The 16,928-nt window shown below is 33.2% G+C and overlaps 2 protein-coding genes across 3 annotated transcripts; one reads left to right on the forward strand and one right to left on the reverse strand.

Moving 5' to 3' along the window:
- Positions 1-233: 233 nt before the first annotated feature.
- LOC111312335 (mitogen-activated protein kinase kinase kinase 1-like) lies at positions 234-6,662 on the reverse strand. 2 transcript variants are annotated; one of them, XR_002692859.2, is made up of 10 exons: positions 5,409-6,604; positions 4,463-4,547; positions 4,270-4,332; positions 3,212-3,369; positions 2,611-2,683; positions 2,454-2,513; positions 1,694-1,804; positions 966-1,212; positions 441-616; positions 234-335 (listed from the first exon to the last, which is right to left on the reverse strand). XR_002692859.2 is itself a non-coding variant. In XM_022912507.2 (9 exons), the coding sequence occupies exons 1-8, from the start codon at positions 6,413-6,415 to the stop codon at positions 1,003-1,005; spliced, it is 1,767 nt and encodes a 588-aa protein (XP_022768242.2). In that variant the 5' UTR covers positions 6,416-6,662; the 3' UTR covers positions 234-616; positions 966-1,002. The 2 variants fall into 2 exon arrangements, 1 of the variants encoding a protein (XP_022768242.2); XM_022912507.2 differs by having other exon boundaries at positions 234-616; positions 5,409-6,662.
- Positions 6,663-10,561: 3,899 nt separating this feature from the next.
- LOC111312336 (uncharacterized) lies at positions 10,562-16,606 on the forward strand. Its single transcript, XM_022912509.2, has 5 exons — positions 10,562-11,674; positions 11,889-12,670; positions 12,749-12,838; positions 14,917-15,690; positions 16,043-16,606. The coding sequence occupies exons 1-5, from the start codon at positions 11,566-11,568 to the stop codon at positions 16,169-16,171; spliced, it is 1,884 nt and encodes a 627-aa protein (XP_022768244.2). The 5' UTR covers positions 10,562-11,565; the 3' UTR covers positions 16,172-16,606.
- The last annotated feature ends 322 nt before the right edge of the window (positions 16,607-16,928 follow it).

Below are 16,928 nucleotides of genomic sequence, written 5' to 3' on the forward strand. Positions count from 1 at the left end.
TGTCTTGTTCTGAAATTGAAACCTATCACGCCCAGAGTTTGGGCCTTTTGGCAAAAACCAGAAGCTTCGAACTGCCTCTGGTATGGAGTCTGGACCCACTCCGCCGCCAGTTGGACTCATCAACCTAATGCAGTAATGTGAATCAGATATTTGATCAAGTTTATTTTCTTTTCTGACGGAGAATTTTCAAAAGAAAAGCAAAGAATAAAAACACAACTTGATTGTATGCCACATACATAAACAAACTACTATTCATTTGCATCAATAATGAGATTCAACTGTACAGAGACTGCATCCTTTCTCGTTGTTACAACAATTCTCTTCTACAGCTTGCCCTACAATGTTTCACCCAATAAAAAAACAGGCTAAATCAAAATTCCACAACAGACAAAAAATATGACAACAAATAACTTAAGATTAAGAGAAGTTCTGCTCTGTACAGCATCATGGCGGGATCATGGAAATTCAGATCTATGGCAGGGCCATTAGGCCATAGCAATGCTTCGGAATTGTTTTAAACCAACAAATTTCAGACTCTTGAGCCTTTAGAGCCAAAACTAAGGATAGCCTAGAGCTTGAGGAGGCAGACTTGTTTTCTTACTCATGATGGACAGAGCTGCATAAAAAGGCAAAAACATCTGAATGTAAAAATTAAAATCAACCAGACTCTGCGAAAGCTTTTTTTTTTTTTTTTTTCCTAAAGTGTAGCTTTTCACAAACTAATAATATAAAAAAGCCCCAAATCCCATGCTAAGTTGTTAACAAAGGCATGTTGGACAAGAATGAATATATCCATTGGTACAAGATGTTTCAGGCATCTTAGGATCTCATATAGCTAACATGTTGCGACAATGCAGATTCCAGGACAATGTTTCTTCTGACCAAAGAAGCATGCTAGTTTCAACTGCAAACTAAAGTATGATCAACAAGGAGATATAAACATAGGATAAGAGGAAAATGTTTACCTGATTACTTGTTCCAATTTAATTCAAGGCTAAACATTCAAAACCGTCGGCCAAGATGAGGAGATGCTGAGCCTGAGTGCATTGGAAGAGGCCTCTTCACAAATGGATGCTGTAAGAGTTTAGCAGCAGTTGGCCGAGCATCTGGATTGACTTGTATGCATTGCAAGATAAAATCTCGTGCATCTTTTGACAAAGAATCAGGAACCGGTGGTGGCTCACCTCTGCCAATTCTAAACAATGCTTGCATCTGTTTCGAGTTACAGAAAAAGATGTCATTAACAACAGAACAATTTTCATCAAACGTTACAATTGCATGAAAAAAGGAGAGTATCAAAATTTTAACTCAACAATAGCAGTTGTTCATAGCTCTCCAGCATCAGAACAAGATAATTCATGTGAACACAACAACCAGCAACTTCTTGTAGAAGAAAGGAAATTATATGAAACAAACTGGAATATCCCCCCAACCCCCTCCTCTTCCAACTTACTTTTAGTTGGACATTTGATCTAGACATCCTACTACACACACTTAAATCAATCAATGCTACACGGTAGAAACCCAACTTCATGCTTTAAAACTCTATAAGCCATTTTGGGTTTTGGTGATGACAACATACAAATTTCCGGAATCTCTTCCGTTTCTTTTTTTTTTTTTTCTTTTTTACTTATACAAGATCACTTAATTATCAAGAAAAGTAATGTTTGTATCAAGAAGAAGAGGAACGTACACATTCCAAATGAGAGTATGGAATCTGACGGGTTAACATCTCCAACACAGTACAACCAAGGCTCCATATATCAGCAGGAAGTCCATACCCTTGACCTTTCTGGTTGACAACCTGTAATTCAACAGCTGATAATCAGAATTCAGGAAGACTAAACATTATTGGTAGTCTGTCAAAAAGTATACAACAACTACTGCAGCAAAGACAACAACAATAACTGCGTTTCTAGAAAAAAAGTACTGGAACCCATCTAACTAGGAACTAAACACATCATTCAGGTCTGATCTAACAAGAGTGCAGCAGAGTTTCAGAAAGGGAGAAGTGCCATCATCATACAAAAGATTAATAAAAAGGTGTTTATGGTAAGCTAAATGTTAAGATTCAGGCAAGTAAAACTAGCTGCCTTGTGAAATTAAATCATGTTCATATCAATGAAGCCCAAGGAATTATGGTGGATCAGAAAGACTGATTTACATCTTTTTGTCCGGCATAGAGAAATATTTGTCAAAAATGCATGTCATTATTTCTTTTGTCACCATAGTCACAATTGAGTATACCTCCAACAGTATCTCTAATATAAAAGAGAAACATTTAGTAAGAATGTATGCCATCATTTCTTTTGTCACCATAGTCATTATTGAGTATTCCTATAAGCTAGATATCTTGAGCAGTATCTCTAATACAGAAGAAATTGATACTCTACAAAAAACAAACAACAGCTATTACAGGTTATCACTTCTGAAAGGAAAGAATAGAGACAAACCTCAGGGGCCATCCAGAATGCTGTACCTTTGCATGATTTAACATCATTCAACTTGGTTGCCTGAAAACAAACACCAGCACCAATATCATTAATATGATCACTTTAGAAGCTACTAAAAACAATAAAGAAGATCAAAGTCTTAGGATCAGACAAAAACCTTTGCCAACCCAAAATCAGCAAGTTTTACTGATCCGTTTGCATCCACCAATATGTTTGCACACTTAACATCCCTGTATCAACAAACAAGGAGATGAGCCTTGAGAGCATAAGTTCAAAGCTTGCAGTAACTTAGGTATAACATAGAACAAACAATTTTACTTTCAATGTGAAAACTATAACACACACCAAATCAGGGAAGAGAACAGAGATCAAGCAGGTACTCAACCTCGAGGGAAAAATAAAAACAAAATAGTAACAAGTAAAATGTTGAGAAAAACTTCCATGATCAAAGTAAATCACATTTTTTACTTTAAAATGTCTTCCAAGAAGGAATATTACATATACATACAGATTATGTTTCACTATAGCAAAACACAATAGAGATAAGGAATCAAAACTTCCATCAGTTAAGTACAGCAATGTTCATATTAAATGGGTAAATTTTCCATATGAAGCAATTTGCTATTGGCAAATATAAGTATAAAACACACACTACTGAAGTACAAAATAAAAACTCAGATTTGGCTAGATAAAACAAACAAAAATTTTAAGTGGTGCATAAATATATGAGCAACAACATAAAAGGTCTCTTGCCTTACCTGTGAACCACATTTCGGTCATGAAGATACTTCAACCCATGCAGAATCTGTCTCGTATATGCAGAGACTTGAGAATCCCTGAGATGATACCTCTGATATAGATTTAAAAGGGAGCCCTTAGTTACAAGCTCAAGAAAGATGTATAATTTTGATTCATCCTGCAAAGACCATAAAATCAAAAGATAAAAATTAGGCAATTAACAAAAAAGCTAACTAAAAGGTCATCCTGTTAAGCTAAGGTACTCGACAATCCAACTTAAGATCACTAGCATGATAATGCTCCAAAATGCAGACATAAATGTAGGTATTTACATGCATCAAGAGTTAGATATTTGTTCAATATTTGGCATTGCAATGAGAATCTTTTTTCTCAATCAACTCATAATAGCTAAACAAGAAAAGGCTACACTAAACATAAACTTTGGCATTTATTCCTTTCTTATAATGCAAGAATTAACCGGGTGAGGTAGATGTTTAATAGTCAATCATCATTAGTGCAATAACACTTGAAGATTAGCAAAACAAAATAACCTCAAACGGCCGCATCAAAAGAAACTTTCAACAGTAAAGATGACTCCGAGGGCAAAACCAAGCAAAGACCACCCGAAATTAAGCTCACAATATTTTAACACTCTTTTTGGCGCATTTACACTCTACTCCAGGATAAGCCATGTTTTCTTTTTCCCATAAAAAATTTCTGTGAAAGTGCACGTTTTGTCAAATTTAATATTTTAAAGAAAAAAATCTTGCTGAGGTTTAAAAAAACAAATTACACTGCAAATGGCCATATTGAGAAATGTTTTGTTTAATATCTATTTAGATGAGGAAAAAAATAGGAACAAGGAGGCTAAAATGTTATAAATGGAATCACAAATTAGCTAACTGTGTTAAGTAGCCAAACAATATGGTAATTTTTGTGTGCTACAGTACTTTAAAAGGAAAAACAATAACAAAAGAAACAATTTTTTAATTGGTTACCATATTCAATTTTGTCAAAAACCAAAGAATATCTAAGGTAATCAACTCCACTCATCAAGGTAAATGTCAGAATTTGGTACCTTGTCTGTGCCATAATACTGAACTATATTTTCATGTTCAAACTGACTTAAAAGAGCAATCTCCTGAAAGAGAAAGGAAATAAGGAAATTAAATAGACAGAGACAAGAAGAAAATGGACATCTCAAGAAAAAAGATTGATTAGCACAAAAGAAAATGAACATTTAAAGAACTAAAAGACAAAATCTGTCTCACCTGTTCAAGTTGAATAATACTTTGCTTCCCCTGACTTCCCTGATCAAGCAATGAAACTTCCTTCACAGCAAAAAAGAATCCATCGCTACAGGGAAATGAATGGATAAATAATTAGTAAAGCATGATTAAAAGAAAAACATCTCTTTCCTAAACAAAAGCATGCATAATCTATCAGACAAGCGGACAACCAATTAATTACTAATGCAACAAAATGGGCTTTCCTATGCTATTTTGAAAAATTTTAAGACAAATGATTCCTTCTGTGACTCAAGAAAATTCCATCACATAGCCTAGAGCCTGAGATAATCCAAAAACTCCGCAATTAACTCTGTATCTCAAAAATCCTACAGCAATTTTGCTTCCCTAAACTCTTCAACAACAGTAAACAACTAAAGTCATCATCTTGAAGTCCACAATAGAATAAGATATCTCCAGTGAACCAGCATGGGTATATCAAATCATCAATTATGCAAAAATTCAAGCAGCAAACAAAGTAACACTTAAAGGCAGACGGTTCTAAAGGCTAATATATGTCAGCCCCTTAAAGTTTGAGACAGCAAAAACATGAGATGTTCAAAAAAGTAGTCACCATTCGTGTTCACTATATAATTGATATCTAGCAATCTTAAGATGAAACAACCATCATTAAGCCATCAACCCACATACATAGGATGGTGCTCTCTAAGGAATTAAGGGGTCATTGAAAGGCGCTTTCTAAATGCTCAACTAACACCAATAACACCTCCTAACCCTAGATGCTTTCTAATCTTCAAAAAAGTGCCGCCCAAAATGACAAAATTATGATTGTGTGGAATTAAGGTGTACCCAAAATGGTTTGCACAGATCCGAAGATGAATTAACTTGAAATAAAGAACTCCCTATAATCTTCTAATCAACATGAAAATAGAGTCGGACGTTTTATTATAGGCAGTATTCAATCACTTACTCAGAAATCCCTTCAAAAACCGATCCAAATGATCCACGCCCCAGAAGCTCACCTTTCTCCCAATATGTAATTGTCCTTTTGAACCTACCATTAGGGGAAATATTAGACATAGGCTCCGTTGTACTACTAGAAGAATCATCATCATTCGAAGTCGTAAACGACCACGACTCTGAAAGCACCGCAGTCTCTCCTATTCTCATTAAATTCTCCTCCTCCTTAGAATTTTCTTCATTACCCCCACCCTCCTCTCCTTTATCTTCTTCATCGGAAGACGAATGTAAGTGAACCGGAACCACACACACTCTATCGTCTCCGGGGCCGAAATCTCTAAACAGATCCCAAGTTGAGCACGTGTTATCGATCATCGGTAGCTTCATCACCGCTGGCGGCGGCTTTAAAACCGGTGGCCTAACCCCTTTAATTCCATTATTCCCTCCTCCACCGACAAAATTCGGAACGCAACATGCGTTTGACTTCAACTCGGTTACAGTAGTAGCATCCACCACAATTCTATCAGAAAAGCAGGACTCGCTTAACTTTAACTCAGCCGAGTCATCCTCAGTCAACCCAGTAGCCAAAACCATATCAGACAATTCAGCAACTGTTACTTCAGTGCCTTCTTTTACCTTGGCTGTCTCGTCTTTCGGACTATCCAACCGGTTTAATCTGGACCGAGGCAGAAGATCTGATGACGATTGGATTTTACGGGCCTCCCAAGCGGCGGCTGGGATGGAAAAATCCTCAGGTCCAGTAAGGCCCAAGCGCCGACAAATTAGGTCGAACTCTCCCTCGGTTCCTTGGATACGGAAGCTGGTTTTATCGGTTAAATCGAGCGATCGCGTGATTAGAGAAGAAGATGAAGAGGAATCATCGAGAGACGAAGAAAACGACGCTGCATCGTAGTCGATGTGCTTCGCAGCATTGCGGCGTTCGAGTCTCGGTTTTCTTCTTCTCCTCTTCGAATCCATGGCGCTTCTATGACTAAAGAATCGTTGTAAGTGATGCATAAGGGGCAAAATCCATCTAAAATCTCAATAATCGAAGTAATTTAGAGTTTCCGAAATATCAATTTAGAGGAAAACGAAATTTCTTTTCTCCGTAACTTTCCTGGGAAATATTAGGTGAGAAAAATGGGGGCGAAGAGGTGCTGACTGAAAGAGAGAGAGAAAAATGGCAAAATGCGAGACAGAGAGATTGGTAAACGCCGTCGGAAGAGAGCGAAAGAGAAAGCGGCTAGACGCGGTGCCACGTGGCGGCAGAAAAAGGTGAAATTTTTGGAAGGATTATTTTGTTTGGCTTGAGGTGGGACCATTATTCCAACTGTGCAACTTCTTGCCACGTAAACTTTCCGGTTTATTCTCCACTGTGGCGTGCACCACAGGTAGACCCCACGTGGCAGCTGGCAGAATAAAATATTTAAAATAAAATCCTATCTCGCGCTTTGATATTAATGTTCATTTTCAAATAAAAAAATTAAAATATAACAACAAATCATGGACAACATGAGAAATTATATTTAAAAAGTATTATAGTAAAAAAATTTTGATATATTATTAACTTATAATTTATTTTTTTCCTAAAGATATTTTAGAAAATAGATTTAGAAACAATGCAATTTATATCACTGAGTCAAGTTATTATCAGTATAATTTAATTTATTTATATTTATATTATTTAATAAATATGTTAAATTTAAATTATATTAAATATTAAGTATATTATTAATAATTAATTAAATTTATGAATATAATAAATTTATGAATGATTAAATTCATGAATAATTTGATTCATTTATTTATATTTGATTCATAATTAATTAATATTAAATATGAATTTTGATTTAAATTTTTAAATAATAAAAAATATGAAATATATTTATTCATAATTAATTTAGTTTATAAATATTATAGATATTTTATGAATGTTTAAATTCATGAATAACCAAAATATAGATTAATGTTAGATTATATGTTGTAAATTAATGTTAAATTATATATTATTAAGTAAGCTTTTGATGTATGTAAAATAAAAAACTGATATGACAATAAAAAGATTCAAGCATAACAAAAATGAAGTTGACATAATAGTACTTATATATTATAAAAATAGACAATATAAAATAAAAATATATTTACATTAGATATGACCCTTAGAGTTTGGATCGTACTTATGCTCAGTGGATACAATAAAAATTAAGGAGATGTAATTAGATATACGTATAAAAAAAAAAATAGCATCTTAGTTTTTTTAATGGTATAAATGAATAGAATTAATTTTAAGATTTACTTACCTTAAAAAAGAGAATAATTTTTTTAATCGATATCAAATTTTAATATAAAATATTTTAAAAAATAAAAATTTGAATATATCATATAAATGTTAAATTTTTGTTTATAAAATAAATTTTAAGGTATTTTATTGATAGAGAAAAACCGATATTTTATTTGTTTACGGTGTACATTAAGAAGATGATAAAATGTACAAATCATCAAGTAGTCAAGTCAATTACTCTCGGTGACAAAGCTAAGTACTTCCACGAGCTTTCGATTTTAAAGTTGGGTGCCAACGGATGACGGTTCACTAAACACTACCACAAAAATTCAAAATAAGTGAGAAATCAAGGTTGCAATTGGGATTAGGAACCACAGGCCGAGGAGACGACTAGCTTGGCTCATATCTTACGCCATTGCAAAACAGCTATCAATATTCAAGATATTTCATCGTTCATAAACTCTTCTCCTCTTGTTTTTGCTAACTTTAATCGGATCAAGATACTTGGCCAACCAAAAAAATTAGATCAAGATATTTTATCAATGTTGAAGACAATAATCCATTGAACATATTGACATTTAAAGTCTCGAGTTAAAGCTTCACCTCATCTGATTTTAGCACAATTTTACATTGATTTTTGTTAGTTTATTTTTTTTAATGATTTCATTTTATAATGTGTTTTAGTCAATATGATATATTCAACATAAGTTGGTCAATATATTATTATTTGTTTTGTGGAATTTAATTTATAGAGTTTAATTTATATATGTTCACTACAAGAAGCTTGGGTTCTGACCAGAAAATATATTACAGAATATTGGATGGTTGAAGGTTGAAAATGAATATTTTTAGTTTTGAAATATTTGGTAGTCAAAATTCTAGATTTTTTTTTTAACCAAAATTAAATGTTTGACCTCCGTTTCTATTCCTTAAGCCACCAAATTTTGAATAATACTCCTTTTTCTATGATATGAATCATTTGAATAGGACATAAATATTGTTAGTAGCATTTTATGAACCAAACAAATTTTGTCCAAATAAAGTTTCATTGAGTTTTATTTAAAAAATAAATAAAATCTCATACATCACATTTACGAGATTAAATAATTAGAGGAAAGCAGTTGAAATTTTGTAAACAATTTTTTTTAATATTTGAGTGACACTTAACTTTGAAATTTTAAACAAATAACATGTCATTAAACATATATATATATATATATATATTATTCGCCCTATAGCTAAAAAAATTATAAACGATTTAGCTTTAACATGTAGCTTTCTATTTCTAGTAATAGTTTTAAAATTTATATTTGATATATTATTAATGTATAAATTTTATAAATTATCATTAAATCAAATAATGATAACTCATTAATGAGTCGAATTAAATGATAATATTTTATTAATTAGTAAGTTATTTTAATTTATGTATATTTATTTTAAAAATTAATATTTATTCATTAATAAATTATTATCATCTAATTTATTAACAAGTATATGAAATTTATATGCTAATATTATATTAAATATAAACTCATAATTTTATGTCGTAGCTTTAACTCAGACTCAAATTTTTTAAGTTCCCTTTGATAAATATTTTTATTTTTTGCTTTCTACTTTTCATTTGGCGAAAAAGGGAGTATAAAGAAAAAATAAAAATAAAATAAATACTGGTTAAAAGCAAAAATATTTACCATATGGAGCTTTAAATTTTGATAAATAGCTAGGTGGCCAACCGTAAACGGATACATTTTATAAAAATAAATATGATTAACACCATGAATGATTTTTAAATTATATTTAAATGTTTAATATAATAAATAAATTTAAATTATTTTAAAATTATAAATATGTTAATTAATGTCATATTTATATTTAACGTAATAATGATAAATGATAAAAAATAATATTTTAATTATTATATTAATTAATAAATTTATAATTTATATATTATATTAAACATTTTTTAAATTTAAATACCATTTTGTACTTTTTACTATAAATTAGTTATGACATTAATCAAAATAAGTATTAACTATAAAGGATAAGAAGTTTTCTCATTTACCATATTGACACCTGTCCCTTGTTTGTAAGTTGTTTTATCTTACAATCTCTTTTTTTTTTTTTTTTGTCTTTCAATGGGGTAGAGTTTTACATTAAGAGAGAGAGAGAGAAAGATTCAAGTTCGAACCTTAATTTTGATATTTTTTTTAAAATTATCTTGATTATTAAATTAAACAACTGAAGACATCTTATAACATTTTGATATTTAATTTATGTCTACAAAATAAAAATATTTAGATATTTAAATTTTAAAAATTTTTAATAAGATACGTAAATTATAAATATTTTAATTAATATAATATTTTAAAATTATTTATTATATATTATTATTTAAAATTAGTTATATTAAAAATAAATATTTATTTAATTAAAAAATTATATTTCAAATATCATTTTAAATAATTTTAAAATCATAATTTAAATATTATTTTTAATATTAACCTAAATAGATAAAAGTTCAATTCTTACCATTTACAAGAATTTTACGAAAGTATCAAATAATAAAAACCTTAGTTTAATAGCAAATCGGTCCGGTTTAACCCGATCGAATAAGATGTTTTCTGGGTTTCTTAATACTAGTTTGGAATTTTTTTAACCTCATCAATATTGTGCCATTGGCAATGTGATCGTACTGAACTCGTAGATGTTTGATCCTTAAAAACCTCTACAGTACGAAAAATAAAACAAAAAGATAGTAGTAGTATAATAGACAAAAACAACCATCCAGCAACGTAGGGCCTTTGTTTGCCAAACAAAATGCGAAACCTAGAGAAAAGCAGCACACCGTATATAAGCCAAAATTTCTCAAAGAAAAGTCCAGTTCAATATCAAAATAAATACAATAAATTAAAAAAAGAAATTTAGTTTTAAAAAATAAAATAAAGAAAATCATAGTTTTTTGTTTTTGGTTAGAAGAAGAGGCTGTTCTTCATACGTTTCATTCCCCAGTATAAAAAAAAAAAAAAACTAACACAAAAGAAATTTGACGCCTCCTCTACCCTTGAAACAAACTCAAACAAAACCCTAATTTCTGGGCATTCATAAAAAGAAGGCATTTTTATTTTTCGAGCAATCTTTCCTCCTCTGTATTCTCTCTCTGCATCGCTTTCGTTTTTTTTCCTTCTTTCACTGAAACTTTCTCTCTCGTTTTCTTTCTTATTATTTCCTCTTAATTAATCCTTTTTTCCTGGAAAAAGAAACACATTGTGGATTGGGGGACGGTGATTTAAAAAAAAACGATTACGTTTTTTAGGCAATAGCCAGGAATCGTAGCGGGGATTAGGGTTAGTACTCTCTCTTTTCTTCTTTCTGCCTTCTTGTCATTTGTCTAGAATTTTCAAATTTCTTGTTACCTTCAAACCCTAGCAGTTGGAATTTATAATTAAAATTTAATATAGGGTTTTTAATCTATAGACTATTTTTCCTGCGTTAACTATTGTTTTGGTATAGTTCTTGTGCGTTTGTTTTTGCCTAAGTTGGGTTCAGATTTTTTTTTTCTTTTATTGGGAATATGAGTCTCATTTGAGACTGGAAAATCAACAATCTGCAAATCCATCTTTGAAAAGATGGAGAAATAGGGTGATAATTAAAATATAATATCCTGCCATTGCCTTTGTTTTCGTTGTGTTAACAATCTGTTTCTTTTGATCAAACAATTCCTTCTTTTCCATTTTTGAATGACCCAGGCCTTGAGGCCTTGATTTTGGTCGACTAGGGATAGGCTTAGGGATTTTGTCTACGAAAATTTAATTTGGTCAGTTAGGGTTTGAAGAAGGTGGAAGAAGTGGTTCTTTTTTCCTGATGATCATGTTAAGTATCCCTAATGGAAAGAAGTGAACCAGCATTAGTTCCAGAATGGTTGAGAAGTACTGGCACTGTTACTGGGGGTGGCAATTCAGCCCACCACTTTGCTTCCTCTTCTTCTCACTCAGGTACCCTTTGGTACGCCAATTTTTAAATACCCATTGCGTTTTTCATTCCATTTATACTTGATTACAATGTTACTTTTGGTCATGTGTCTGTCTGTTAGACACACCTTTAGTATGCTCATTAATGTGTTCCTCATTGCCTTTATGCTACTTTTTATAGAATGTTTGTATATCATTTTGGGAATATATAATAACTGTATTCTTGTTGTTACATTAGATGTTTCTTCGTTGGTGCATCACGGGAGACATAGAAACTCTAGGAATATAAGTGATTTTGATTCCCCTCGTTCAGCATTTTTGGATCAGACATCTTCGTTGAATTCACGGAGGAGTTCTAATAATGGTTCTGCAAAGCATGCTTATAGTAGCTTTAGTAGGAGTCACCGTGATAAGGATCGAGAAAGGGATAAAGAGAGGTTGAGCTTGGGGGACCATTGGGACCGTGATTCTTCTGACCCTTTAGAAAGTATCTTAACCAGTAGGGTTGAGAAATTAGGAGGTATCTCGACCAGTAGGGTTGAGATAGATACATTGCAGCGTTCTCATTCTATAGTCTCTAGGAAACAGGGTGAGCCTTTGCCTCGAAGGATTGCAGTGGACTCAAGAGATAGTGGTAATAGTAACCATAACAATGGAAATGGTCTGCTTTCCGGGGGTACTGTTGGGACTAGCATCAGCAAGGCTGTGTTTGAGAAAGATTTTCCCTCACTTGGAACTGAAGAGAGGCAAGGGGTGCCTGAGATAGCTAGAGTTTCTTCTCCTGGTTTGAGCTCAGCTTCTCAGAGTTTGCCTGTTTGTAATTCAGCTTTGATTTGTGGGGAAGGATGGACCTCAGCTCTGGCAGAAGTGCCTAGTGTGGTTGGAAGTAGTGGCACAGGTTCCTTGCCTGCTTCCCTAACCATCTCCACCTCAGGTTCTGGGTCTCCAAGTATCACAGCTGGTCTTAATATGGCTGAAGCACTAGCACAAGCTCCTTCACAGGCCCGTACTGCTCCCGAGGTAACTAGCTAGGTCACTAAGTTCTTATTACACGTATAACTTTTATCTGTGATCTAACTAGACCTTTTTTTCATACAGTTATCTGTCAAAACTCAAAGACGAGAGGAACTGGCTCTTAAGCAATCAAGGCAACTAATACCTGTGACACCTTCGATGCCTAAGGGTTTGGTAAGCCAGTTGCCTTAGCTTTCAGCAACATGTTGTCTCTAAGTGCGTTTAGTTGTAGTTTTAGCCCTATTAAACAAGGTTGGTTCCCCTCCCTTTCCTTCAACCTTGTTTCACGTCATGTATATTGATCAGAATTGGTTATATCTAATGCCTGTCGATCTACATTTAGGTTTTATATGTTACATGAAAGCTTTATTGTGGTACTTTTATACTGGATCATATTCTTTTTTCAGTCAAATCGTCGATAGGGCAACATAACCAAACTTATTATCAAACAAAAGAGATGCATGTTCTTGTTGTTGAATATTTTGATTCCCTTTTAGAATGGCTTGATGACAATAATAAATCGTATTTGGTTAGAGATGCATTATGGTGACCACATTGTCATTTCTGATTTGCTGTTCCTGATCTTATGTCCTGTTCCTTTCTGATTTTCATCCTTTAAAAATAATATTCTGCTCTGGTTTCCTAGTTTCTACTTCTCTGAGGAGTTTGAACGTCAGTCTTCCATATGAGTTAGGTGCTGCAATAGAAGTTAAGATTAAGTTTTAAGAAAACCTGAATTCATGTTTTTTATTTAATGTTGATGCCCATAGGAATTTAGGTGTAAAGCTATATCTTCTTGCTTGTTCTGTAGATTTCCAGCAACTTTTAAACTTGAATATAACTCATATGTGATCTTTTAATTCTACTTAAACCTTATTTGTGCTGTTGACTACTGTTAACTGCGGCCAAACAACTCTTCAGACCTATAGTTTTCTTATCCAACTGTTACTATTGCAAGCCTTCTCAAAAACTATTACTCTCTTCTTAATTGCAGGGCTTTTCCCCACGTTTAGCCCTAAATTATAGCCTCCAAAGTTGGTCTTGATCCCTTGTCCTCTTATATCAAAATCATTTGTACTCATTTATGATATCCTTCCACTCGTTTGCTCTATTGGTTAATGTTATTTTTGTCATTTGAACTTAGAAGCTAGGCAACTATCATGGGATTTTTCTGCACTTTTTTTATGATTCCCATGATATGTAAGGAGCTCTGCATTGGTCTAAGTTTTTCCATGGCTATAAAGATCTTTGGCCTTTCTCCATAAGTTACAGAACTTTGTAGGTGGGTTCACCATAAATGCCATGTTCTTTCCAGTGGTTAAACAAACCAAACTTTGATTGACTGTAATGTTGTTTGGGAATTTTGGCACCAATGGCACTTTCTTTTCCTGTCCCTCATGCTGCCTTCTCCATTGTTTGCTTCTCTCTTTCCCTAGCCTCTTTATGTTTGCAGTATTTAGGTTCAACTTACTCTTTTATCAAGTTTACTATTCAGACATATTTCTTGTTTTATCTGATACAAATTATTACTTGATTTGGTAAGTTCCTTGATGCCCTGAATTTTCTTAAAGCTATAGTTGGTGATAATGTTCTTTGGCATTTATGATTTAGCATAAACTTGAAGTCAAAATATATCGCATATATATGATGTTGCTTTAAGTTGTTGCAAATTTTAAGTTAGGGTAGATATAGGATTATATTATTTGTGTCTCAAGCGTATGCCATGATTGTTGATCATCTTCTCATATCATAATTGAAAGACAAGAATGAGATTTTGGAAAGAAACTCAATAGTTCTCATGCATTTGGTTTAATCAGAGTCATCAAATAAATAGTCATTTGATGAACAGTAAAATTTTTCAAGGAGCCTATTCACTGTTTTCGTGATGGATTAGAATTAAAAAAAAAAAAAGTTATGCCGTACCATCTATTCTTCCACCACCTAAGCAAGCATTCTTTCTTTTTCTTTTTCCACCCTTGTTTTGTTTACATGGGATTTTGTTTTGAAGTTCATGAGGACTTCTCTTTATGATATGACTTCATGATATAGATATGTGATTGAATTAAAACTATTCTTGTACATCTTCAAGGGATTTTGAACTGCCAAGATTAACTCAAGTTAGCTAGTGTGCTATCTGCTCTTTTTTTTTTTTTTTTCTTTTCCCTGGCATTACCTGGCCACTGCATGGATAAAAGAACCATTTATTAGTACTTAGAAATTCCAGATAATAATTTCCTAATTTTTTGTTCCAGGTTCTTTATTCAGTGGATAAATCAAAAGCCAAACCTGCAGTCAGAACAAGTGAGTTGAATATAGCTGTCAAGAGTGGGCAGCAGCAACCTTCTTTGATTCATCATGGTAACCAATCTCCCCTTAGTGGACATGTCAAGTCTGATATGCCAAAGACATCTGGGAAGCTTTTGGTTCTCAAACCAGGATGGGAGAATGGGGTCTCATCCCCTACTCACAAAGATGTTGCTAGTCCAACAACAAATGTGAACAAAAGAGTTACAACTAGCCAACATGCTGTTGCTACTGTTACATCTGCTCCTCTAAGAAACTCAAACAACCCAAAGCTTTCTGTTGGGGAACGCAAGGTGGCTAGCTTGAATCCAATACCTGGGTTCACTGTGGAAAAGAAACCTTCTTTGGCTCAAACCCAGAGCCGAAATGATTTTTTTAATCTCTTGAAGAAGAAAACCTCAACAAACATGTCTGCTGGTCTCTCAGATTCAGACCCTCATATTTCATCTTCCACCACAGAGAAATCTGAAGTTTTGAAGGAAGTGGTCAGTGCATCTGTGACTGCTCATGCTAATGAGAATGGTACCGCAGCAACTACGAATGGTGGCACCTGTCAAGATGCTCGAAGATTTTCTGATGATGGTGAAAAGAATATGAGCTCCACTGCTATGGTTTATCCTGATGAGGAAGAGGCTGCATTCCTTCGTTCCCTTGGCTGGGAAGAGAACTCTGGTGAGGATGAAGGCCTTACAGAAGAGGAGATCAATGCTTTTTATCAGGAGGTATATGTCTTTCTTTTTTCATTTTTGCTGTACTTTCCCTTTACTGATATAGCTGATTATTCAATAAATTTTCATTGAAGTCATTCTATGACTTGTTTCCTAGTATTATTGTCTCCAATGAACCTTTTAAGTTTATAAAAAATGATGTGCAACTGATCATGCACTATCTGTTGGATGGTAAACATAATGGAATATGTTTTTTCTTTATAGCCATTGGACAGTCATGAAGATTTGGTATATTTGTTATGCTTTTATCTGCAATCTGATTCCATGGCTAATCAGTATCTTTCTCATTGTTTAGACAATTATTTTATGCTATTTGCCTATTTTATCTATTCATTTGGTTTTTTAGTGCATGAAGCTGAGGCCATCTCTGAAACTGTGCCGTGGCATGCAGCCAAAGCTGGCTCAATCTTTTGCAGCTAATTTGGATGGAGCTACTTCTGAATTGAGCTCATCTGACTCTGGATCTGAAGCTTGACTTACTCTGTCCCTACATAGTAAATCCAAAGAAGTTCCAATTTTTTATGGCAGATTAGTTTTTTCTTTTTTTTTTTCCCCCTCATTTTATCTCTTTCTTGATGTCTTCTGTTTGAAAGAAAGCTGATGAGTTGGGCGTGGGAGGGGGTGGGTTTTGGTTTGAATGTGAAGTTTGCAAATAGTGCAATAAATCCTGCCCGCCTATAACAGAGAATTCTTTAGGTTTCTAAGGTTGGTTGGTTCATGGTTGAGGAAAGGATTGATTGGGGGCTATTTTGTCTGCAGTGGGGAAGATGCTGGAAAGTTGCGTCTTTAGGGATGTTTTGTCCTTTTAGTTCCTTTCCTTTCAAGAGGGTTCAATTTTACAAATAGCTTATTTGTGTTTTTGTTCAATTTTATGGAAAGAAAAAAATCAAAAAGTTCCATTTTTATCTTAGTTCATGTTACATACTTATTTTTCATGGTTATCCCTTTATTCTTTTTAGCCCATGTTTATATATGAAGGCTGTAGTTACACGTGAATAAAGTTAGGAAATGCTATTGGGGATTCTGTCGCATAGCTCAATTCTCACAATTTGGGAATGTTAATTCTTATCAAGCATAGGAAAGGCAGATGGAGAATATATATAAATATATATATATATATATATATATATATCCTCTAAATCAGTTACTCCTTGTTTCAAGTTAATGTAGTATAAACTTCAATACTGAACTGAAGGAATACAATTGGATTCTACCATTAGCAAGCGTAAAAA

Source organism: Durio zibethinus, chromosome 1 (assembly GCF_047325235.1).
Source record: "Durio zibethinus cultivar Kanyao isolate XHJ-2024 chromosome 1, ASM4732523v1, whole genome shotgun sequence".
Classification (NCBI taxonomy): Eukaryota; Viridiplantae; Streptophyta; class Magnoliopsida; order Malvales; family Malvaceae; genus Durio; species Durio zibethinus.

Excerpts from the sequence above, each read along its gene's own strand:
- LOC111312335 (XM_022912507.2), bottom strand. The coding sequence starts at position 6,415 with ATGCATCACTTACAACGATTCTTTAGTCATAGAAGCGCCATGGATTCG. Across the intron at positions 2,514-2,610 it reads CTGATTTTGGGTTGGCAAAG|GCAACCAAGTTGAATGATGT; the intron begins GTTTTTGTCTGA and ends GTTTGTTTTCAG. Across the intron at positions 1,805-2,453 it reads CATTCTGGATGGCCCCTGAG|GTTGTCAACCAGAAAGGTCA; the intron begins GTTTGTCTCTAT and ends GTTGAATTACAG.
- LOC111312336 (XM_022912509.2), top strand. The coding sequence starts at position 11,566 with ATGGAAAGAAGTGAACCAGCATTAGTTCCAGAATGGTTGAGAAGTACT. Across the intron at positions 11,675-11,888 it reads TTCCTCTTCTTCTCACTCAG|ATGTTTCTTCGTTGGTGCAT; the intron begins GTACCCTTTGGT and ends TTGTTACATTAG. Across the intron at positions 12,839-14,916 it reads CTTCGATGCCTAAGGGTTTG|GTTCTTTATTCAGTGGATAA; the intron begins GTAAGCCAGTTG and ends TTTTTGTTCCAG.